The sequence below is a fragment of the Artibeus jamaicensis genome, unplaced genomic scaffold, assembly GCF_021234435.1.
Source record: "Artibeus jamaicensis isolate MK-2021 breed Jamaican fruit bat unplaced genomic scaffold, CSHL_Jam_final contig_548, whole genome shotgun sequence".
NCBI lineage: Eukaryota > Metazoa > Chordata > Mammalia > Chiroptera > Phyllostomidae > Artibeus > Artibeus jamaicensis.
This window is the reverse complement of record NW_026521883.1, coordinates 5,912,776-5,937,929: the sequence shown is the minus strand read 5'-3', so window position 1 is coordinate 5,937,929 and position 25,154 is coordinate 5,912,776. Positions and strand designations below refer to the sequence as shown.

The 25,154-nt window shown below is 50.6% G+C and overlaps 1 protein-coding gene across 2 annotated transcripts in view; it reads left to right on the top strand.

The window, feature by feature from the left end:
* Positions 1 to 25,154, top strand: part of CORO2B (coronin 2B) — a 143,296-nt gene that overhangs the window by 258 nt on the left and 117,884 nt on the right. Inside the window, exon 1 of one of the 2 annotated variants that reach the window (XM_037155713.2) lies at positions 21,685 to 22,714. The exons of the other annotated variant lie outside the window; for it this stretch is intronic. Within the exon in view, the coding sequence (XP_037011608.1) occupies positions 22,700 to 22,714 (15 nt within the window). The 5' untranslated portion in view covers positions 21,685 to 22,699. Of the gene's footprint in view, positions 1 to 21,684; positions 22,715 to 25,154 lie in introns of those variants that run through there. 2 annotated transcript variants of the gene reach the window in all.

Sequence of the window (25,154 nt, the reverse complement as noted above, 5' to 3'; positions counted from 1 at the left end):
ACATTTCTCAGTTCTGTGAGCTGCTCTAGCCAGTGGATCACAGCCAAGGAGGGGTCCTAGGAACCTCCTATTTATAGCTGGCAGGTCAAAAGCACAGGTGACAAGCTGGGACTTTTGATGGGTGTTGGTAGGGTGGGGGGAAGTCTTGTAGGACGGAGACCTTAACCTGTGGGATCTGATTCTATCTCTAAGTAGATAGTGTCAGAATTGAGTTGAATGTGTAGGACACTCGGTCAGTGTCTGCTGAGAATCAGCAAATTGCTTGGTGACGTGGGAAAAAACAGTCCACACTGGAATGCCTCGGGAGGTCGGTTGGGCTTAAGACGATAAAGACCTGTCTCCTTTTTAACGGGGTGAAAGCAGGGACTGAGCCTTACCTACTGAGCAGTGGCCTGAATAGTGCGGCTGAATAATGAACCTCTGGAAGGGAGCAGCCCTGCCGACACCTTGACTTTGGCCCAGTGAGACTGATTTTAGACTTCTGACCTCCAGAACTGTAAGAAAATAAACTTGAGTTGTTGTTAAGCTACTAGATTTGTGGTAATTTGTTACAGCAGAAACAAGAAAGGATTACACCTGCCACTGGGGTAAAGATCAGCCCACAGTGGTCAGGGAGAGGGGACGAGGAGGAGGGGTATCAGGCGGGCTCTGAGACGGGCCGTGGGTGCAGCGAACTCAGTCCACATGGAGGGAACAGCCTCAGCTGGGCTGGGGGACATGGGACCTCTGCAGGTCCTGGGTGCTCGGTGACAACTGAACCAGAGTGAGGAATGAGCCAGAGGGAGGTGGTGCCACAGCGCAGGGCCCCTTGAATCCGGGGTGCGGTGGTGAGCGTTAGGCTAGAAAGGAATGGAGTCTGACTTGTACTCAGGAATGTCGCCTGGCTGCAGAGAGGTGGATGGGGCAAAGGGGCCTTTGGGGAAGCAGTCACTGTGGCCCCAGGGAGTGGGCGTGAAGGCCAGAGTAAGGAGGGGTGCAGGGTGGGGCTGGCTATGGATGCAGGGGAAGAGGGCGGAGCTGATATGGGCCCATAAGACAGGAAGAAGGAACAAGATGGGGGGCAGAGGAACAACGTTGTTGGTAACAAGATGTCCCCCAAATGTGTCTTTAATCCTTTCCCTCTATGGGTCTCAGTTTCCCCGTTGCTACAGTGATCCCTGAAGTTCTGTTAGAGAACAGTTTGAGCCAGTGGCTGCAATGAAACCATTTCATGTTCCCAGGGGCCTCCCGTTGGGGAAGTGAGGTTGCAAGGAATTTCCAGCAGGGGGCGGGTGGCCCATGTACTTAGGACCTTGAGGGCTGGGAGGAACACCATTAACACGTCTCTGTCTCTCAGTCTCTGTCTTTCTCACACACAAATACACACACGTTGGCATCTCGGTCAGTTTGGGTCCTCTGATAAGCAGACACTGAAACAGAGTTTGGCGTGCACGTTGAGATTAAACTTGTGAGAGATACGGAGGAAGGCTGCGGGACTGGCAGGGGGAAGCATTTGTCAAATGCAAATCTGACCGAGTCCCCGCCAGCCCCTACCCAACAGGGAGCTCTGAGCCCAGGCTGCCTGCGTGAGGGGTCCTGGACAGGACCAGCAGGTCCCTGACACTCGTTGCTCTCAGTCATTGGCTGAGGGCCACGTGGGGAGATGGGGCTTCACATTCAGGGACAGAAAGTGCTGGAGGTTGTCCGATAACTGCACATTGCAAGGCTGATAGACAGGTTCTTTCTCAAAGAGGATTGGAGCAGCGGGCAGCCGCCCGCTGTTCAGATCATGGCCCTCCACAAACGGTCCCTTTTCTTCATCTCTTCCCCTGGCTGGTCGGGGCCCCTCTCTAGCTGCCCTCCCTAAACCTTCCCTTCCCAGTCCGGCTTTGAGGACCTCCAGGGCAGCGTGCCAGGCGTAAACAGGCCTTATACTAATGCACTTGGTATGGGGCACCCAGAGGAGCCCACGCCAAGCCCTCCTCACCCTGTTGTGAGGTTTGCACAAATTAGCACCGACTCCTCCGGATTTTCCATGGCACAGAGTGATCTTCTCCACCAGCCTCCAGGAATAAGATCCAAAACGGGAGGGTGGGAGGGGCCACACTTCCTCCTGTAGAACTGAACACAAAAGGTACAAGAGCCTGGAGGGTTTTAAGGGGTTTGTGCCCCTCCCCTCACCACCAACCCAACTTCACCTCTGAGTGCTGGTTGGGTTCCAAGGAAGGGAGCTTTGAGAGGGTTTTCCAGAATCTGTTAGATCTGAGGATGCTCTGGGAGATTAGGTGAGGGGTGGAGTGGGGGCTTTCCTGCGTAGGCCACACTGGGGGACCCCCTCCCAAGCCCCTCAGGCACCAGATGCCCATATGCCATTTTGGAGTCCTCGGGCAATGCCCGCAGCTCCACTCTCCCAGGTCCAGATGGTCATCCCATCCTGTCCTCTCCCCTCCCCACCCCTGTCCTCCCCCCAGTCCCACTCAGCAAGGGCCTGAGCAAAAGCCAGCACTGCCTCCTCCCAGAGTCGAGGGGCCTTGGTTGGCATAAAGAAAAGGCCTGCCCTTTTCTGCAGGGAGGGCTGCAGGCAGCTGGGGTGGGGGAGTGAAGGACAGACAGATATCCAGATAGAGAGGACAGGAGAAAGTGCATACACACACACACACACACACACACACACACACACACACACACACATCTGGAACCTGAGAAAGGACAGGCAGAGCATATGGGGCTGGTTGCGACTGCGATCTGTTACTGGCATGCAGGGCCGAGTTTGCCAATGTGCTCAGGGCTGTGTGTCTGTGGGAGTGGAGCGTGTTTCAGTGGGGCTGGGCGTACGGGCCTGTGTTTATCCTGCTAGTGGGCCTGTGTGTATCAGTCTGTCGGAAAATGTCCAGCCGTTGTTAATGTAATGGGAATGTTACATTTTTTAATGCAATCTTTATTGTATTTTTCCATTATTATTTAGTTCCCTTCAGCCTCCCCCCTCTCCCCAGCAATCACCACCCTGTTGTCCATGAGTCCTTTTTCCTTTTGGTTCAACCCCTCCACCCTCTAAGCTCACCCCCACCTTTGCTGTCAGTCTGCTCTCTATCTATGAGTCTGTCTCTGTTTTGCTTGTTAGTTCAGTTTGTTCATTAGATTCCACATGTGAGTGAAACATAATGTATTTTTCTTCCTCTGACTGGCTTATTTCATTTAGCCTAATATTCTCCAGGTCCATCCATACTGACACAAAGTATAAAAAAATTTTTTTTATACACAAGTAGTATTCCTTGTGTCCCATAGTTGTTTTATCCACTTATCTACCGATGGACACTTGGGCTGCTTCTATATCTTGGTGATTATAAATAACACAGCAGCGAACAAGGGGTATTTATGTTCTTTTGAATTAGTGTTTTAGGTTCCTTCAGATGTATTCTCAGGAGTGGAATCACTGGGTGAAAAGGCAGATTCATGTTTAATTTTTTGAGGTATCTCCATACTGCTTTCCAAAGTGGCTGTTCCAGTCGCATTCCCACCAACAGTGCAGAAGGGTTCCCTTTCCCCACATCCTTGCCAGCACTTGCTCTTTGTTGATTTATTGATGATAGCTATTCTGACAGTGTGAGATGATATCTCATTGTGGTTTTAATTTGCATTTCTCTGATAATTAATGACCGTGAGCATCATTTCATATGTCTACCGGCCATCTGTATGTCCTCTTTGGAGAAGTGTTTATTCAGGTCCTTTGCACAACATCGATGTAACCTGGCAGCCAGGGAGAGTGGACTGGAATGCACAGGCATGAACAACAACAACCTCACTGTACTAGTCGGAGGGGGTGGTAGACGCCATTGACTGAGCATGTGTGCTGTGTGGCCATCACATTCAAAATGACTGAGTGAGTAGAGCAACAAATTCTGCATCAGATTTTGCATTAAGCTTAAACTTTCCTCCATGGAAACTTATTCCGATGACCGAGAAGGCCACAGCTATGGGCAACTGTGACTGGCAGCTTCATCACGGCCATGTGCTCACTATGCAACACATCTCGTGCAGATTTTTTGCAAAACATCAAATCACCCAGGTGACTCAGCCCCCCTAGAGCCCAGATTTGGTGCCTTGTGACTTCTGGCTTTTCCAAAAACTAAAGTCACCTTTGAAAGGGAAGGGATTTCAGACCATTGATAAGATTCAGGAAAATACGATGGGGCAGCTGATCGCGATTGGGAGAATTCTGTGAGATCCCAAGGTGCCTACTTTAAAGGGAACTGAGATGTCATTGTCCTGTGCACAATGTTTCTTGTATCTTGTATCTTCTTCAGTAAATGTCTCTATTTTTTCATTGTACATGGCTGGTTACCTTCTGGACAGGCCTCAAGTGCTGATGTGTGGGAATGTGTGTATAGTAAACATGTCCCTGGGAGCGTGACATGAGTGTCATGTGAGTTTGTGCACATACAGATGAATGTGGATGGGTTGGGGGGAGTGCCTTGTTCTTCCACAGATCTTGCTCCCCAATGCAAACTGGCTGAGACTCCCCAGCTCCTACCTACTGGATGAAGAAGTGGACTTTGGGTGTTAGACACTGAGCGGACAATGAGGTGTGGGCAGGGAAACCTTGAGAGACCCAAGAAGGGGCCCTGCTAGGAAGGCCTTGCTAATGCCTCTCACCTTCCTGGTAAGATTGTGCCGTGTCTCTCCTTCTCCTCAGGTCGTCAGCTCCCTGTGCAAGACGTGTATGTCCCTCTTAAATTGGGACACTCTCCAGGGTAGGCTCTGGTTGTCACCCCTAGATAAGAAGTTCCCAGAGTGCAGGGCCTGTGTCTGCCTGTACATTCTTATTAGAATAGGGTACCCAGTCAAATTTAAATGTCAGATTAAAAAGTGAATGATTTCTTTTGGGGATAAATGAATGTCAAAAATTACTTGGGATATACTTATACTAAAAACTTACTCATTGTGCTTGAAATTCAAATTTAACTGGGCATCCTGTATTTTTATTTGCTAAATCTGGCAACCTTACATGGTAGCTCTCCAAAGACTCAAACAGGCTGAAAGTGAGAGGGTGAAAAAAGATATTCCGTGCAAATAATAATAAAAATAGAGCTGGGCTGGCTGTACTAATATCAGACAAAATAGGTTTTGAGCCAGAAATTATTATAAGAGACAAAGAAGAACATTATATATTTATAAAAGATCAATTCATCAAGAAGATATAACAATTACAAACAAATATGTACCTAATATCAGAGTCCCAAAATACATAAAGACAGAAGTGAAGGGAGAAATAGTTAAACAAATAGCTGGAGATTTTAATACTCTGCTCTCCATGATGCATGGAACAACTAGAAAATAAGATCAATAAGAAAATAGAGAACTTGAATGGAGCTATAAACCAAACAGATCTGACAGGCATGTACAGAATGCTCCGTTGCTAACAGACAAAATATACATTCTTCTTGAGTGCATGGGAAACATTCTCCAGGATCGACCAGCTGTTGGGTCACAAAACAAGTCTCCATGAATTTTTAAAGTGCAAATCATCTGAAGTATCTTCTCTGCCCCCAGTGGAATAAAACTGAAAACTAGCAACAGAAGGGCAACTGGAAAATTCACAAATATATGCAAATTAAACAGTGCACTTTTAAACAACCAATAGGTCAAAGAAGAAATCACAAGGGAAATTAGAAAACACTTTGAGACAATGAAAACAAAAACACAGCATACCAAAATTTCTAAGATTCAGCCAAAGCAGCATTTAGAGGGAAATTTATAGCTGTAAATGCCTACCTTATAAAAGAAGAAAGATCTCAAATCAATAACCTAAATTTAAAACATAAGGACCAGAAAAAGATGAGCAAACTGAACCAAAGCCATAGAAGGAATAAAATAATAAAAACTGGAGAACAGATAAATAAAATATAGACTAGAAAAATAATAGAGAAGTCAATGAAACCAAAAGTTGGTTCTCTGAAAAGATCCACAAAATTGACACTCTGTTAATTAGAATGACTAAGAAAAACAAGATAAGACTTAAGTTACTAAAATCAGAAATTAAATTAGAAACAGTACTACTCACTTTACAATAATAAAAAAGAAGATAAGAGAATATGAACAATTATATGCCCCCAAATTGGATAACCTAAACGAAGTGGACACATTTCTAAAAGACACAAACTATATACAAAACTGACTCAAGAAGAAGTAAAAAAAAAAAAAATCTGATTAGACATATAAGAAGTAAAGAGACTGAATCAATAATGAAACCTCCCAACAAAGAAAAGTCTATGATCAGATGGCTTCACTGGTAAATTCTACTAATAATTTAAAGAGGAATCAACACCAACTTTCTCAAATTCTTTCAAAGAATAAAAGAGGAAGGAACACTTCCTAACTAATTCTATGACGGCAATATTACCCATGTACCAAATATAGACAGAGATGTTACAAGGAAAAAAAACCCAACTATTGGCCAAATCCCTTAGATACATGAGCTGATCTCCATTCTAGTAACTGGTCTGTTTCTGGTTGAATGTGTAAGGGAGGAGTGCTTTGTGAGACAGCATGTTTTATGACTTACCCTTTAATAAGCATTGTTTTGAACGTCTAATTCGATTAAGAGAACCCCAGTTGTATGGGGAGGGGGCACACTTCACTAAGCTTCGACATGGAATTGGTGAGAAAACAATGTCATTGTAGTGAGATCTGTCGAACGTTCTTCTGGCTCAGTTTTGGGTCTCGGTAGATTCAGAATCACCGATGAGCAGTGTCATGTAGTCTGTTGCCCTTCCGGAGCAGGGGGTCAAATCACCAAATCACATCCGTGTTCTCTGTCAGCCATTTTCTGTAACTTTTTGAGAAAAAAATAGTTTCAAAAGATTTTACCAAATGGAGTGAAAAAATTTTCTGGTCAAGATATTTTACTGGAAATTCCTGACTACAAGAAACATTTGAAAACCACTGTAATCAATACCAAAGAAAGACAAAAGCCATATTGCAATTTCTAGAATTTTTTGTGACATGAAAGTTTTAGAATCTCTACCAAATCTATCCTTATATTTAAGACTTTTCCTAACTACTTATTTATCAGTTGCTTCATGTGAAAGTAAGTTTTCAGTTAATAAAAGTGTTCTTTAGTGAATGATGAGTAAGGATAGATGGGCAAACACAGCTTTACTGTCCATTGAACATGAACTTGAGAAGGCCAGTTTGGACACCAGTCACAGGTAGGCAGAAGTGGTAATGTTATTTGCTACGGTGACAGACTAATAGAGTAATATGTTTCCCCCTGTTTTCCAAAACACCTTGGGGTAATTAAAACTATTAATCCATTACTATTTTCTCTTTTCATACTTTTATTGGCATGAACATATATATAAAGTTTTAAAAAAATGTCACTGTCTGCATTTCTTTTCCAGCCATTTTTATGACTTCCTTCATTGTGAGATCATAACTGAAAGCATTTGTTGTATGGGGTTAGGGTTGGGGTGACGGATGGTCCCCACTCTGGGGCTGGGACGCACTAGGAGGGCCCCTGACTGGGACAAGCATTTGTCCGTGGTCCTGAGGAGCAGGACCTTCTGTGCTTCATGGTGGCTGCACCTCTCCCTGGGCATCCAGGAATACTACCTGCTTGGGCTCAGTGGGTGGCTCCACCATATGCCCCTCTCCTCAAGCCTGGCTGCTTCCTCTGCCACGTAGTCCCAGGCCCCCAGCCCGCAGGGAGGCAGGCCAGGGTGAGAGCAGAAGGAGCCTCCCTGTGTTAATTGGTGCTAACGAATTAACCTGCAGCCCCATCTCTCCCCCACGGCTGTGGGAAAACGGCTGAGAGCGATGCCAGCTTTGCACTTTGCATCCTGCAGTGGGGCAGCCCCCTTGCCCAGGCCCTAGGTGCCCTGCCTGGACTAGGAGGAGAGGCGAGGAGAGAGGATATTAATAATAAAAGGGTCAGCGGTTCTCTGTGCCAGGATCCTTCTGAAGCATTTTTCATGTCTGTTACTCATTTAACCTTCACAACAAGGCAGGAACAAATAGAAATCCATTCTACCACTGAGGCAGCTAATAATGTTCTGAGTCCTTACTCCGTGGCAGCCCTGACCCAGGCCAGGTACAGACTTTGCCTTGTGGGGTGGCTGCCACCATTACCGGCATTTGATAGAGGAGGGAACTGGGGCTCTCTCACTCAGGCTACGGAATTCAAACAAGGTCACCCAGCCAGGGAACAGCAGAGACGGGATTTGGACTCAGATCTGGCTGATTCTACGGCCTTGTACAAAACGTCCTCTGAGGAACTCCCACTCAAAACCAGGTCTCGGATCCGTGGGGACCAAGAGGAGGCTCCTCCTGTCCCCTCCAGACCGCCGAGTCTCGACACTAAGTGGATTTGCCTCCAGGCCTTACAGGCGTTGCTCCCCTGCCCCCTCCCCTGCTGTGGCTCCTTCCTGCTCCACAGGCCTCCTCCACCGTTAAGGGGCAAATTAGTCTCCATGCTCTCGACTTCCCTTTCCTGCCTGGCCTGTGGGGACAAAATGTCATTCTGGGGGTGGGGAGGAAGCCCGTGCTGCGGGGTACTCCTGGGGCCACTGCAGCAGGAGACAGGGCTCCGGAGGCCCAGGTGTGGCCTCTGACTGCTGGTTAGGTGGGTCTCGAAGGAAGCAACGCAGCCGCAGCACAGCGCGGTGTGTGTCACACACACACACACACACACACACACACACACACACACACACCCCTCGGGCCTTGCTTTAGCTGCAGAACCTGAGGACACCCCGGGGGAGGCAGACTGTCCCACAAAAGCCTGGGAGCGGCTGAGCCCCACGCTCCCTCTTGGGTCTGACGTCTTCTGTTCTTTGAGTCCTACACGTCATTTTTCTCATCTGTAAACGCACGCAATAACAGTACCGACCTCTGGGAGTTATTGTAAGAGTTCAATGAAGCGGTGCGCTGATACAGGCTGTCCCGGCTCACAGGAAGTCCTACAGAAAGGTCGGCTACGATCATCGTTTGTTATTACGAAGCCAGTGTCCAGTGATGAGGCAATGGGCCGTCCCTGTGTGCCTCTGGGTCAGCTGGGCAGTGTGGGGGTGAAGCTGGAGGTTGAGTACAAGCATTGAGTCTTCAGAACCCGCCAGGCCACTGACTAGCTCTGTGACTTGGGCGAGTTGCCTGCCCCCCACCCCCTCCTCTTCCCCCTCTTCTCCCAGCTCCATGCCCCATCTGTAAAATCAGTTGTAGGGATTAAACGGAATAATGTGTACAGAGTGCTTATCACAGTGCCCTGCCATAAACGGCGACTATCGTCATCATTACCACTCCTTGCCACTTACATTCTGAGAGGTTATCATGGGGATGGGAACAAAAAATGAGTATTATAGTCTTTGTTTGTAGCCGAGGACGTTGGGACCCAAACAGTTAAAATGACCCTTGTGAACTCCCACTGACGTTTTCTGGCACAGCCGGGGCTTAAAAACTGAACGGTGCCAATCCCTTGTAACAAAACCAAACCAACAAAGGGACCGGCTTGCCCTCCCCCACAGCTGTTTCTGTGGGCATTAGCTTGTTTCTCCAGGCCTGAGACCTGGTGGTTTTGCCCCAGTTTTAAAACTAGATTTTTATTTTTTAGATCGGCTTTGGGTTCACAGCAAAACGGAGCAGAAAATACAGTCCCCATGTACCCCTCCCCCCACGTGGACATGGCCTCCCCCACTAGCAACATCCCTACCTGAGTGGGACGTTTTTATAGCCTATGCACGTCACGATGACCTGAAGTCCGTAGTTTACACTGGGGTTCACTTTTGGTTCTGTGGGTTTTGGCAAATGTACAACGGTGTGTATCTGCCCTCACAGTGCATGCACAACGGTTTCACCGCCCAGAAACTCCTCTGTTCTACTCACTCAGCCCTCCCTCCCCACCACCCTGGGCGGTTTCTGAGCTCCTTACTGTCTCCATAGTGTCGCTTTTTCCAGAATGTCGTGTAGACAGAGTCATAGAGTATGTAGCCTTTTCAGATTGGCTTCTTTGACTTCATGCTATGCATTTAAATATCCTCTGTCTTTTCATGGCTTGACAGTTCATTTCTTTTTAGTGCTAAATAATATCCCATTGTTTGGATGTACCACAGTTGATTTATCCATTTACCTGCTGAAGGACATCTTGTTTGCTTCCAAGTTTGGGCAGTTATGAATAAAGCTGCCTACTACTATAAACCCATGTGTAGGTTTTTGTGTGGATATAAGTTTTCAACTCCTTTGGGTAAATGCCAAGGAGTGCAATTGGTGGATTGTATGGTGAGTGTATGTTTAGTTTTATAAGAAACTGCCAAACTGTCTTCCGAAGTGGCTGTGCTATTTTGCATTCTCACCAAGAGTGAAAGAGAGAGCTCCTCATTCTTGCCAGCATTTGCTGTTGCCAGTGTTTTGGGGCTTTGCCCCCATCTGGCAGACGAGGGGACCGTGGCACAGAGAGGTAAAGGCTTTGCCCAGGAAGCAACGCGTTGCCCTCCCTCTACACCTTCTTCCTACACACATAACCCTCCCAGTGTGCAGGCTGATGTGTGTTCTTTGGTTAAGGAGTCACTTCCCTGGAAGGGGGGGGGGTCTGTGCCCTTCCCTGCAGGCCTGGGGAAGGGTCTCACCTGCAGGGAGAGGCTGCTCTGGTGAGTCACCTGACCAAACAGTTGGGCAGAGCTGGTACTGGAACAAAAGGGCAGATCTGCAGGGTCAGCTGTTTCTCTTTCCCTGAGTGGACGGCTGGGTGGTGTGGCAGGAGGAGCTGGGCTGGGAGTTGGAATCGTGGCTCTGCCACTCACTGCCTTCGAGTCCCTTAGCCTCCAAGTCTTAGTTTTCCCTCCTGAAAAATGAGTTAACTTCATGGGGGTGTTGGGAGGATCAACAGAGACTAGGCATATAAAGTGCCTCAGGTAACTCAGCAATGATTTAGAACTAGACCATCCGTATTTGTAAGGGGTGTTGGTCTGAAGTTTTCTTTTCCTGTAATGTCCTTGTCTATATTTGGTATCAGGGTAATTCTGGCCTCATAGCTAGAATCAGTAAGGTTGTATTGTGGGTCTTTTTTTCAAGTATATTTTATTGATTATGCTATTACAATTGTCCCATTTTTTTCTCCCCTGCATCCCTTCTCCCTCCAGCAATCCCCCTCCCTCAGTTCATGTCCATGGGCCGTACATAAAGTTCTTTGGCTCCTCCATTTCCTATACTGTTCTTAACACCCACCCTCCCCCCGTCTTTTTGGTTTTTGTGCCTACAAATTTTGCATCTTCTTTTTACACTAATTTTTAAAATTTCTTTATTTTAGACAGGGAGGGAGAAGGAGGGAGAGAAACATCAGTGTGTGGTTGCCTTTCACATGCCCCCCACTGGGAACCTGACCTGGCCCGAAACCCAGGCATGTACCCTGACTGGGAATCAAACCAGTGACCCTTTGGTTCACAGGCCAATGCTCAACTCACTGAGCTGCACCAGCCAGCCAGGGCCAAATATGCTTCTTACTCTCTCCACTTTTTCCCCTCATTCTTGCCCTCCCCTTCCCCACTGATAACCCTCCATAGGATCTCAATTTCTGTGATTCTGTTCCTGTTCTAGTTGTTTGCTTAATCTGTTTTTGTTTTTTTAGGTTCTGTTGTTGATAGTAGTGAGTTTGTTGTCATTTTACTGTTCATAGTTTTTTATCTTCTTTTTCTTAGATAAATCTCTTTAACATTTCATATAATAAGGGCTTGGTGATGATAAACTTGTTTAACTTGACCTTATCTGGGAAGCACTTTATCCGCCCTTCCATTCTAAATGATAGCTTTGCTAGATAGAGTAATCTTGGATGTAGGTCCTTGTCTTTCATGACTTTGAATACTTCTTTCCAGCCCCTTCTTGCCTGCAAAGTTTCTTTTGAGAAATCAGGTGATAGTTTTATGGGCACTCCTTTGTAGGTAACTCTTTCATTTCTCTTGCTGCTTTTAAGAATCTCTCCTTATCTTTAATCTTGAGTAGTGTAATTATGATGTGTCTTGGTGTCTTTCTTCTTGGATTCAACTTGTTTTAGACTCTCTGAGCTTCCTGGACTTGCATGTCTATTTCCTTTGCCAGATTGGGAGAGTTATCCTTCATTATTTTTTCAAATAAGTTTTCAATTTCTTGGTCTTCCTCTTCTCTTTCTGGAACCCCTATGAGTAGGATGTTGGGACGTTTAAAGTTGTCCTGGATGTTCATAAGCTTCTCCTCATTTTTTTGACGTCTTGTTTCTTCATTCTGTTTGGGTTGGAGCTTACTTCTTCCTTTTGTTCCAAATCACTGATCTGAGTCCTGTCTCCTTCCCTTCACTGTTGATTCCCTGCATATTTTCCTTTAATTCACTTTGCATAGCCTTCACTTCTTCCTTTATTTTTCCGACCGTACTCAATCATTTCTATGAGCATCCTGATTACCAGTGTTTTAAACTCTGCACCTGATAAGTTGTCTATCTCCTTGTTTCTTAGTTCTTTTTCTGGAGCTTTGATCTGTTCTTTCATTTTGGCCATATTTCTTTGTCTTGGCACAACTGTTATATTGTAAGGGGTGGAGCCTTAGGTGTTTGCTGGGGTGGGGCAACCCAAATTGCTATGTTGTGATGCTGTGTGTGGGGGAGAGGTCAGAGAGGAAATAATGTTCCTTGCTAGCTTCCTCTGCTTTTGCCCCACTCTCTGTCACTTTCCTCACTTCCCACAAGCGAATTGTGCCCTTTCAGGTGCTGATTCCTGGGTGGGTGGGCTTTTGTATGTTCTAGAATCCCACGGGCCTCTCCAAGAGACTGTACTGTGAGATTGGGAGTTTCTCCCACTGCTGTAACCCCCACAGATTTTTGCACCCAGAGGTTTTGAGGCTTTATTTCCCCATGCTGGAATCCTGGTTTGTGTGGTTTGTCTCACTTCCCACTTGTTCCTCCACATCTGAATGTGGGACTACCCAGTCTGCTAGCCACCACCTCACCCTCCCTGGTCCACCCAGCAGCTGCCTTGTTGTGCTTCCCATCTCTGCTCCTCTTACCAGGCTGGATGGATATTTCTTCTTCAACTCCTTGGTTGTCAGACTTCCATACAGTTTGATTTTCTGGCAGTTCTTGTTTTTTGATTTTAAATTGGTCGTTATCCTTCTTTTGGTTGTGCAAGGAAGCAAAGAGTATCTACCTATACCTCCATCTTAGCTGGAACCTAAATAATGAATCCCTATTGTGGGCCTTGATCATGAAACTCTAAGACATCAGGGGAAACTTCTAGGTGGTGAATAAGTCAGTGTCCTCTCGCTGAGATAGGACCAGGGACTAAGATGACGAGAAGAAGCAATGTGCCCACAGAGGTGGGCTGGTCCAAGGCCCTGAGGAACCCAAAGTGGGAAAGTAGAGGTACTTTCAAGCTCCCCTTCTGTTCCCCCCTGGGGTTCAGACCGTGGAAGCTAGGCCTGTCCCAGCTCTGCTGAGGGAAACACCAGGGAAGGATCTGTGTCCTTACAGGCAGAGCCCCGCATGGTGCAGCAGCAAGAGCCCAGGGTGGAGCCAGGCTGACCCACAGTCCCATCTTGCGGGCATCACTGCCTCTTAGGATGGCCTGTAGCTCCAAATCTCTGAGTCTCAACGTTCTCATCTGTAGAACAAGAGGAACCCCCTCCAGGATTACAATGAAGACAGACTGAGACAATACACCTGGTGCATGGAAGTTTCCCGGAACTGGTCCCTTTTTGATTCTTGGTCTTGGGTCCCCATTTCTGAAGATGGAAGAATGCATTAATCTTCCCACTTCAAGGGGACCCTAGCAGGATTTTGTCCTTGTGGAAGGAAGTTTCCGGGGAAGATGAAGAGAGGTAATGAGTAGTCAACATCTAAAAGCTGGGCCCCACGCTGTGGTAGAGTTTGGGGATAGAGACCTGATGGTGAACATCTATTTAAAAGCTGCCCTAGAACATTTACCTGGCTTCTTTGTAAGCTCCTGATGGGTTGCCCGGCAACATCGCTGAATCCTTCTCTCCCATTCTGTCCAGCCACATGGGCCTCCTGGGCTTCCTGTTCCCAGACATTCGCAGGACTGCTATCCTGGCCTCCTTGGGGATCTACTCAAGTGTCACATATTAATGAGGCCTCCCCTGACCATTCCAGAAATACCCCCACCCTACTCCCTGTACCCCTTATCTTGTATCATACTTAGTTCGCCCTGATATGTCCTTACTTAGTAATTTGCACATTGCCCCCAACACACCCACAGGAAAAGAAAAGCTTACAGAGGGGCAAGGATTTGGCTTTGTTCCCACCAGCATCCCTAGGTCCCAGCACGGTGACTGGTACAGATTAGATGTCTGTTAAATATTTGTCAAATGAATCTTCTAATGAATGCCATTATCCTGGTGGAAATAGCAATAATAGGAGGGAGGCATCTCATGGGGAAGGCAAGATTTTGAGGCAAAGTCTAGCCCACACAGTCCAGCCTCAGCCCTCTCCTGTAATGGTCCCTCCCAGGTTAACGGTGGGGTGGACTCTTGTTAGGCTCATGTGCAGAGTAAGATAGAATAAGGCTCAGGTCCTCTGACCCCTAGACCAACATCCTCTCCATCACCCAAGCCACCTGCACAGTTGTCTTTGAAAGTAGGTGTTGCCATCTCAGAGGTAGACCCGGACCTGGGAGCTTTGCTGCTCACAGTGTGGCCTGCAGACCAGCAACAGCACCTGGGAGCTTTTAGCGATGCAGAGTGATACAGTCCAGCTCGGGACCTACTGAATCACAATGTGCACGCTAACAAGATAGGAGGCCCAGGGGATTCATTAAAGTTTGAGAAGCCCTGCTTTACAGAATGTTTTACAGAGAGACTCTCCAGCTAGCCTTTCCCTGGCTGGCCCAGCCAACCCACAAATAGTCACAGAGCACAGAAGAAAGCCAGGATGGAGAGGGATGGGAAAAAGTAGAAAGCAGCCCTCCCTGGGAGGGCAAAACATCTGCCAGGGGCCCTTCTGCTGACCCCTCAGGGGTCCCTACAGTGGAATGCCTTCTTTTTAAGTTCCCTTCTGGTACTTGAGGTCAGCTGGGGCCTGTAATGCCACTTATACAAGGTGCCTGGGAGTGTATCTGAACCCCACCTGGGCCTCAGCCCCCCATTTCTCTCCTTTGGATACTTTCTGACCTTGACCCCAGGCATGGGGTTGGCTTGGTAATTCCTCACCAGGAGCTCTGGGACTCACACTTGGAGAGCTTCCCTAGAATCCTGTGTCCAGGCTGCAGTTCCAAGAGGGTGGTCTGGTGAGCAGGCTGTTCCCACAGTCTGGCTGGTGCCACAGGGCCTTTGCGGATCGAGGTCATGAGAGATTGGGCCACTAGAATGGTGCCGGCATGCTGATTTCAGTGATTACCACATCAGAATCACGGCAAAGTCAGACCTCTGGGCGACCATCAGTCTAGGGGCTGTGAGGTGGCTCTTGCCCCTCTGTGTTTCAACCATGGTGTCACCTCTCGCCAACAGCACCAAGAAGGGCAGGGGTGGTGGCAAGCACCCTTCTACCCGGTGCCAACCTCCACAAGCACCCGTTGCTGTCTTCTACGGCTACAGGGTTTGTCAGGTATACTCTTACATTTCATGGTCAATTCATGACCAGGAAGCCAGTGTTTCTTCTCATCTCCTGCACGTTGGGTAAGACCTGCATTTACGGCCATCCGCAATGAAGCAGACGAAGAGCATTTGAGAGAGTCATTGGAATCCAGTATTCACGAGCAACACAGTGGCTGATCCAGTGTCATGAGTGATAGTGCAACCAGCATTTAATAAACAGTAGCAGGGAGCTGCAGGAGCGAGAAGACCCAAATTGTTTCAATGCAAACAGGTTCCTAAGAGTCATGGTGTCATGAATAGAAACAGCATTGTCACCTTTTTCTTGTGCTGAGAGATAAGATATTAGCCAGGAATGACATATTTGACAATAAAGAACATGAAGAGCTGGTCCCTGGACCTGAAAAGGAATGGATGATTCTTGGACCCAGCAGAGAGTCTTCCCATGCACTGATTGGACAATGCACAGATATACTAGTACCTGTTCTGTATCCATTATTCTATGTCTTCATCAGTAAATCACAATACTGCATATAGGCCAGGGGTTTTGTATTATATTTTAAAATCAAATTATTTATATAGACGTGGGTCCTGTCCCCCACACACGAATTTGCCCAAGGCTCTGAACATGCTAAGGGCAGCCTTGCCCGGGGGTGAAATAAGCCTTGTTCTTGTGACCCAGAGTTCAGAACATCTTGCATCACACAGAGGAGACCTCAGCAACCATATGGTCCAAAGCCTGCTCTTTATAAATGATAAGGAACTGAGATTCAGTAATGACAGGTACCTCAGGGGTATTTAACAAGGACAAGCTGTAAGCACTGGGAACCCAGTGAAGAGAGAGGCCTGGGTAGTGGTAGGGGGTCTCCCTGGAATGAGAGGGCTTTCTGCTGAGCCCTGAAGTGTAGCCAGATCAAAAGCCTGGAGAAGACAGGAGGAGAACATACTGGGGCCAGCTGTACAGGGGTGGGGAGGGACCTGCAGGACACTGCCAGGGACTGGTCTGGCTGCAGGGCATCTAGCGAGGGGCTGCTGGAATGTAAGGGGGTCTCAGAGACCTTCCTCCCAGTCTCTGAGGCCTCACCTCTGCTCTCCAAACCCAGAAGGGTGTCTCCCACGAGGCAGCCAGGACACTGCCATTCCCATTCCTGGGGGCACCATCATGTCCAGCCTCAGAGGGGCATCTGCAGCTCAACCCAGAGCCCTAAGTTTGCACGCAATTTCGAGCCAGAGAGCAAGCTACCAAAGCTCTGGCCCCTGCTGGAGTCGTTTCCGGCCTCCTCCCCTCACCTTTCTGCTCCCTGCCATGCTTGGAATCTCCTCGTCTTCTTCAGTGGGGAGATTTTTAAAGGCTGGACATCTAAGTCCCAAGGACTACAGACAAGGGTCAACTTATGCCCTCTGTTGGTGGTTGGCAGCATCGCCATCTTCTCTCTCTCCTCCCTAACATTTTTCATCTTAAAATGTTTGCTAGTTGATAGTTCTTAAGTGGATGGATTTCTGTAATTCTGTCCTACAAATGAGTGAGCCATGACTTGGCTACGCTGTGGGGCTTTGGTAAGCCACATGCTCGTATGTGGCAAAGCCAGACAATAGATAACTCTCAGGGCCTTGGGTTCCCTCCCCTGTGCCTCCCCAAAGAGCCCTCCTCCACCGGTGGCCCAGGCTGTGGGAAGGGCAGCAAAGGTGCAGCCAGACCTGGGCCCTGGGCCCCTTCTGCTGTTGGCTGAAGCACACCTGAAAGTGTGTGCTGCACACTTTCTGCAGCACACCTGTCTCGGAGCTGCACATGCAGGGTCTGACAGGGAGCCCAGCTGGAGAGAGTCATTGTCCTCTCTGGGCCTGAAAGTGCCTTTTTGCCATCGGGGTCCAAAAGGAAGCTGGGAGGGCAGACCTCTGAGCAAGGCTGGGCCCCGGGTTCCCTCACTGAGCTCACTTCTGCGGCTCCTCCCTTCATCGTCCGTTTCCATACACCCCACAGGTGCGTACATACAACTATGCATACGTGCAATCCCATACATGCCACACAGGCTCACAGAGTGGGTAAAGGACAAAGGTCCTGGCGTTTGGGTGAGGGCATTCACAGTCAAGGACGTAGCCTTCAGAGGCCCCCAAAGTACACGCTTTTAGGTGGCTCACCCATCATCACCCCTCAGATACGCGGTGGAAGTTGACAGCCCCAGGGCTGGGCCCGCCTGCCCCAGCACACCCCCAAGCCAAAGTCAGCATTATGTGTGCTGTCTAGAGGCCAAGGAGAAAGGTGGGGGTGGGGGAGACAAAGAAAGAGAGGGTGAGACAGAGGAGAGAGACAGAGACACGTCCACGGAGACAGGGAGATGGACACAGAAACACACAGAGATGAGAAGGGCAGGGGGACGAAAACAAGCAGATGGGATGGGAGAACAGAGCTGGGGAGGGACAAGGGGAAAAGAGAAAACACAAAGTCCAAGAGAGGGAAGGAGACCCCATACCAAGGCATGAAGAGCAGTGGGGGGGCGGGTATGGGCAGATGAAGAGGGCAGAGTGGGAAAGGCAGGCATTAGGGGCATCTGCGGGGCATGTCTGTCTCCAAGACAGACATGGAGATTTGAAGCATGGAAAGGTAGATGCAACAGAGAAACAGGTGAGGAGAACCTGGGGGTGGAGACATGTAGAGGGGGAGGGGGTTGAGAAGACAATAAAAAAGAAGAGACAGAAAGGGAGAAAGGGGAACCAGGAGATTACATAGAGGGAAGGGGACTGGGCAAGGCCCACGCGCTGGAGTGACCAAGCTAAAGAGCCAGTCCCTGTCTTCAAGCAGCTCATCCTCTGCAGGAAGTCAAACACACAAACGGGAGATTATGAAACAATGCACAAGTGCAGAGAGAAGGAAGCTCAGGGAATTACGGAAATTACAATAGTACAAAGACTGGTCATGGTCCAGGAAGGCTTCCTGGAGGGAGTGACATCTGAAGAAAGAATGAGGAAGACTCTGGTAGGTGCTGAGAGAGATAGAGGCAAGAGTGTGATGGGACAAGGAATATGGAGAAGCGAGGGCTGGACGGGACTCTGAAGACCCTGTTTGGGTCTCATCCTGAAGACAGCAGGTGCCCCTGATGGGTTTCAAGGATGCAGGTCTCTGTGTGTGTGATCGCAAGTGAAATCAAATGCTGCACTAGGGCAGTATTAGCAGAGATGGAGAGGAGGGGACAGATTTGAGGGGCAGTGAGATCTGCAGGGCCTGAAGGCTGAACACCTGAGAGCAGGTGGAATGTAGATGTGTGTCCCGGGGTGGCAGGAACGAGGCAGCCGTCTAGGATTGCAGGGTCTCCACAGCCTTGGGAATCTCCCTCTGGCCCCTGCTGAAGGGCAGCACCCACCATGGTCTGAATGCGTGCCATGCCTGTGGGTCTTTCCTAGGAGACCAAAAACGTTTTGCAGGCAAGGACAAAGCCCTCTTCACTTTGTGCAGTGGCGCCCGCTGTTACGGGGCCTGGGCAAGTGAACGTGGTGGGCAGGGCAGGACCTGAGGTCAAGATGCCTGAGGCCTCCCTGGGGGGTCTGGGACTTGAGACAATGGATTATTAAGACAGAAGCTAAAGGTGCCCGTGGCAGCCTTATTTGATTGGACAGCTATCTAGCATCTCCTATGTGCCAGCTACTCCTTGCAGTGAGAGAGAGGGAGGGAAGGAGAGAGAGAGAGAGTGAGAGAGAACACCTGGTCACAGGCCATCAGAAAATACAGGACAAGTATATTTAATTTTGATAATGATAATATGGGATGAGTCAGGCCCCCCTGGAAGTAGTATCAGGAGAGCTGTGTAGAGGAGATGCCCCTGAGCTGGGCTTTGAGAGACGACTAGGAGTTTGCTGCACAGAGAAAGAGGGGTAAAGGCACTGGAGGCTGGGGAGGGGGCCTAGGCAAAGCCTGGGGCCATGGGAGTGTCCAGAGCAGACCAGAGCTACTACTGCCCACTCTTGTCTACTCCACAGTTTGTTAACACATGTCCTCCGCCTCCCTCTGGTTTCACCTGCAGCTCAGGGGATGGTTGGAGGACACTCAGACTTGAGCTGACAGCATCCCACCTCAGGTAAAACCCTCAGGGGCAGCCCTCAAACTTCGGGGAAGAGAAGCCAGTGGATGAATGCCCATCACTGACTCCCAAGGCCAATCCTGGACTCATCCCAGAGGTCTCTGGGGAACTGGGCCCTGTCTTCCAGCAGTGACCTTGGAGCCAGTCTTTATATTGGCTCTTCCTCCTGCCCAGTCTCACTACCCACCCCCCGCCCACTCTTCCACTCCTGCTTCCTGGGACACCTGCCAATTAAACCACTGCATCCAACCCCTTTCTCAGGCTCTGCTTTGGGGAGAGTCCAAGCTAAGATGGGCCACATTGCTGGAGACCCAGAGTGGGAGGTGTTGTAGTATGCACACCACACCACACCATTTCTGAGGATCTTCTGCGGACCAAGCCCTGAACTCGACAAGGTGACACAGTCTTTGAGAGGGCCTCTCCTCTTCCAGACCTCCGTTCTGACTGGGGAGACATGATAAGAGGGGTGAGTCAGCAACATGTAAGAGATCAGAAACGTTTTCTTTCTGCCTTTGGAGCATGTCATGTGGGTTGTGGGCAGCAGATTGATGTTCCTAATTACATTTGGCTCGAGCTGATATTAAGTATTTGTCTCATCCCCCAGAGCTACAACGCTGGCAGTTGATGGGGAAGGCGCCAGGAGACGTGCTGGGCAGCTGAGGGTGACAATCTGGGATTTTAAATCTCCATGGGAGATAAAAGTAGACAAGTCACAGCCATGGGGGAGGAAAACTAGTGTCCTTGAGGTGCCCTTTAATGGCTTCCAAGTGTCCTGGAAGGACCTTTAGGGACATCCTCCTGTCTTGAGGCTGACCTACCCAAGACAGTCCAGACTGGGGCTGTGCCCAGTTTTGAGGCTGGACAACATGCTTTTGAGGGTCCAATCTAAATTTCTTCTGCCGCAGGTTGGAGGTTTATTTGGATTGACTTGTTTTTGGTGGTCGTTAATATTTGCTGAGCACCTACTGAGTGCCCAGGGCTACAGGGTAGGAGGAGATATGTCCTTGTGCTCAGGACGCTTCCCAGCTCAAGGTCTATACTAACAGGAAGCTTGTGAAAATAAGCCCAGACACCCAAATGCAACAGGTGGATCCAGGGGGCTGGAGTGGTCAGGAGCAGGACAGGAGATGGGATAGTGACAGGTGAAGTGTTTGGATTAATGCAGAAGGATGAGGAGGGCACTCTGGGCAGGTGAACGAGGTGGTCGAAGGCATGAGGTCCAGCATGGGAACACACCTAGGAAGAGTCTGCACAAATGAGATGCCTGAGGCCTGGGGCAACATCTGCTCCCCTTTGAGTATGAGACTCAAAGCCTCATATAGGAAACCAGGACCAGCAGCCATCCAACCAGCTCCCAGGACAGGCGGGAAGCTCCAACGAGGCAGCAGGTCCCCGCTGCCCTGGACTGCTCAGGTCCAAAGCACAAAAGCTTTCTGCTCATGTCATGACTGTGTGATCTTGGGCAGGTCCGCTCCCCCCTTGTTCACTCAACCTCAAAACAAGGGCGGTCATTCTTCCACACACTGTTGCATTTAGGATTCCAACAGGAAATGCAAATAAAAATAGTGCGATGATACACAAAGCACTCTACAGATGCTGTTATTTCTGTACTATGAAGTGTTCTTCTTGAAGGCAGGCATCATTTTGTTTCTGTTCCCTGGTACCTTGCACACACAAGTGTTCATCCACCGCGTCATGGACGACGTCGGGATATACTTAGTTTCACTGTAAAATCTCCGTGTAGCAGGAAGCCAGCACCTCCGGACTTGCAGGGAGGTGGTGATGCACAAAACAGCCCCGTGCCCTCCATCTCCGCTAACCCCTCCCCTGCTCAGTCTACGAGGCTCAGTGTCGGCAGAAACCGGTTCTGCTCAGGTATGCAGGACGAAGCCTTCCCACTGAAGAGTGGCAGGGTCACCGTCGGGTGACTGTCGCAAGTCCCTGCAGCAGCTCCAGGATATGGTGTGACCCAGGTCAGGGTTAGTTCACCGCACAGGACACACCTGCATTTCCCTGATGAGCGTCGCACGAAAGGCGGTGCAGACACACCTGCGGCAGGGCCCGTCCTGTCTCTAGAATGCACCTTTTGTCACCAGGGCTGCGGTGGAGAGTTTGCGCGCCGCGAAAATCTGCGGGCGTCCGGAGAAACGCCGGGGGGCAGTCCGGCCGGCCGCGAGCCCTTGTCTAAGTCACTTTCCACTCTAGGACTCTGTTTCTTCTTGCATAAAATTTCCTACGATCCCTCCGGGCCAACTAATCGCTCAAAGAATCAGATTCAAACGATCGCTTAAGCAACCGCATTCCGCGACCCTGCGCCTCGAGTTTGCGGGAGCCCGGGCGGCGGCCACGCCCCTCTCCGTCCGCCCCGCCGCGCTCCAGGCCCGCGGGCGGGCTTTGCGCACCTCCAGGGGTCGAGCCCGGCGGTCTTCTCGGCCGGCGCCGCGGCTGCCTAGCGCGTGATTTCACCAGCGTCCCGGCCAGTGGGGCACCAAGAAGCCTGGTCGCCGCCCACTGCCCAGCCGGCAGGTGCCAGGACCCCGCTTCGCCCAGCCGCCGGGCGTCCGCGGGCCTGAAGAGGTTAAGGCCGCCGGCCTGGACGCCCGGCCCGGGCCCCCCGAGCGGCGGTGCCCGGAGGCCAGCGATCCAGCCCGGAGGCGCGGGACTCGGCAGCGGGCGGGCCGGCGCTTCCTCCTCCTCCTCCCTCCGCCTCCTCCTTTGTAGCGAGTTCCCGGCCCCTCTTCCTCCCCCCGCCCCCCAGCCCAGGCCCGCTCCCTCGCTCCCTTTCTTCCTGCCTCGCCTTCCTGCGGCGAAAGAGGCTCATCTATTATAAATGCACATTCGGGGCTGACATCAGCGAAGAGCGGCGGGCGAGCGCCGACGAGCCGTCCCTGCGCTCTGCCCGTCCGGAGCGCGGGCCCCCCGGCTCGGCTGAGCCTCCCGCGGGGCGCGCGGAGCGCGCCCAGAGCCGCCCGGGCCGCCAGCGCTCGGAGACGCGCGGGACCCCTTCCCGCCGCCGCCCGGGCCCCCCATCAGACCCTGCCGCCGCCCCCGCACGCCGCGCCCGCGCCTCCGCAGCGCCCGGGAGTTCCTGCATGACTGTCACAAAGGTAAGCGCCGCGGACCCTCTGGCGTCCGCAGCCCTCCGCCTCCGCTGCGAGGGGCGCAGGGGTGGGGTGTGGGAGGGGGCACTGGTGCGGGGAAGGTGCGGCGTGCGCCTCCTTAGCTCCCCCAGTCGCTGGAGTGGCTCCGGCCCCAGAGGACCGCTGAAGGATGGGGGAGGATGCCTCTTTGGCAGCCGCTGTGGTTTGGACAGCATCCCTCCGCACCAGCCCAACCCCAGGACTGCATTTTTAACCCTTGTTTGGGGTGCTGCATTTTTAACCCTGGAGAGCAGAGTTGGGCAGCTCCTCGGTGTCCCCTACTGGAGCGCGCTTCTGGGGGAGCCTATGGCAGGGGCTGGTGCTGGGCAGTGTGGTGTGGGAATGGGCTTGTCGCCGGGAGGAGGCCACCGAAGGGGAAAGCCCACCACACCTGCTGGCCTCTGCAGCCAATCCCAGGGACTCTGGCCCTCTGCCAATGCCACGCACTGGAAGAGGGGCTCCCTCGTCCCGGGAATTGCTACTGGGGATAGGAAAGGTTCTGAGGTGATCAGGTGATCGGCTTGAAGATATGGGAACATTCTTAGACCTTGCCACCGGGGTCCAGGTTTACTGGAGCACTTTGGGGCTTCTCTGTTGTGAGGAGGAAGGAGTTAAGAGCAAAGCAGACAGGGTAGTGGAAGGTGCCCAGAATTAGGAGGCTAGGGAGACCTGAGTTCGCTTCCCAGCTCTACCCTAACTCCTGGGTGATCTGGACTGGGCCCTTCTGCTGTGGGCCTCAGTTTCCTTTTGTGGAGTGCGAGAATGATCAATCCTTGGATCCTGGAGGGCAAGCTGGGCAGTTGAAGAACCAGCAAGATCAAAGGTGTGAAGGTAGTTTTGAGAGAGCTCTGTCACCGTAAGGAGCTCACAGCCTGGCCTTGGCCTTGGTTTTGGCCATCCATGCACCAAAGGGCAGAGTCCACTAGCGGTCCACCTGGCTCTCAGAACTGAGGTGTTGGGGGCCAAAGTGGAAAGGGCAGTTTGCTTGTGGTCAGCTGTGAAGCAATGAGAGGGATGGTTCTGACTCCTTCTGATGAGCCAGCGGCTACTGGTGCCCCCTTGAATCTGCTACAAGACAACATACTCATTCAGGGTCTTTGGGCTCATTGTAGGAAGATGAACTTGGGGCTGCAGGGGCTACCTTACCTCTGGCTCCTCCTGGTGGGGCTGTTGTGACCCACAGGGGATAGGATGCTTTGTGTTTTAAAATGCTACAGATGCTTTTCAGCTGGGAAGCATTATTATTATTAAGGTTATTAATGTCAAGACACAAGTCGGCCAGGGAAGAAGAGTAATGGATGGGCCTGGATGAGAGGTAAAGGGTGTGAAATTTGTAACAATGGCACTGGGATTTGAATTCAGTGCTTCCCCTGTGTCTCTTTATGCACATGAGCTGAGGCTTCCTACCTACCCAGGAGGCCTACAAGGAAGGTGTGCTTAGCACCCTTTACAGAGGAAGAAACAGGCTCAGAGCCACGAGATGCTTTGGCTAAGGTCATACAGTGAGGAAGCAGCAGAGCTAGGGTTTGCCTTGAGGGCTGTCATAATCTGTGGCCTGCGACCTTCCCATTGCTGAGCAGCCTGGAGATTGTATTATTTCCATGGTAGAGGGTCACTACTTGGAGGCCTGGCCGCTGAGGTAGGGGGTCCATGAAGGTGGGTACTTGTTTGTTAAAACCCATTGGCAGGCCTGGCCTCTTCATATCTAGTGATTATTCACTAATGCCACACCCCCTCCACATACCCCACCGTTCCCCACCTGCTCTAACCAGTGTGGCATCAGTTTAAGCCAGCTCAGGGGATTAAATAAAATCCCCACCTTAACCCTATCTTCTCTCCCCTGGCCAGCCCTCTACGGACTAGCAGTGCTCCTGTGTAGGGCTGGCAGAGCAGAGGGATGCAGGAGACAGGCCTGGGTACAGTGGGGCTGCTGGAAAGCCTGCTGGAAGAGGGGCCTCCTGGGGTCCTAGAAGAGACCACAGTGCTCTGGGAGTCTGGAGGCCTGGCGTCTAGTCCTAAATCAGCCACTGACAGACTGTGGGACCTTGGGCCAGTCAGCTCCATCTCTAGGCCTCTGTTTTCCCATCTGTGAAATGCAGGAATTGCTTTTGATGATGTCTACGGTCCCTCCTGCTGGGCTTTGGGTCATCTTCAGCTTCGGCAAAGAAGCCAGCTGTCATGGAGATTGGGGGCACTCTGTTCTCTTGGTGGTCTGGGTAGAAGACAGTTATGAAGAAGAACCCTAAAGGACATCTGGGAGGTGGGATCAATGACCACAGCCCTTGCTCTTCCTCCTGCAGGTGCAAGGTCATGCCTTTTGAGGGAGCCTGGTTTCCTGCACCTTGCACTGAACCTTTGTGTCAGGCCTCCCTAGGACAGGGTCCCGGGGCCAGGGTTGGTGGGGATT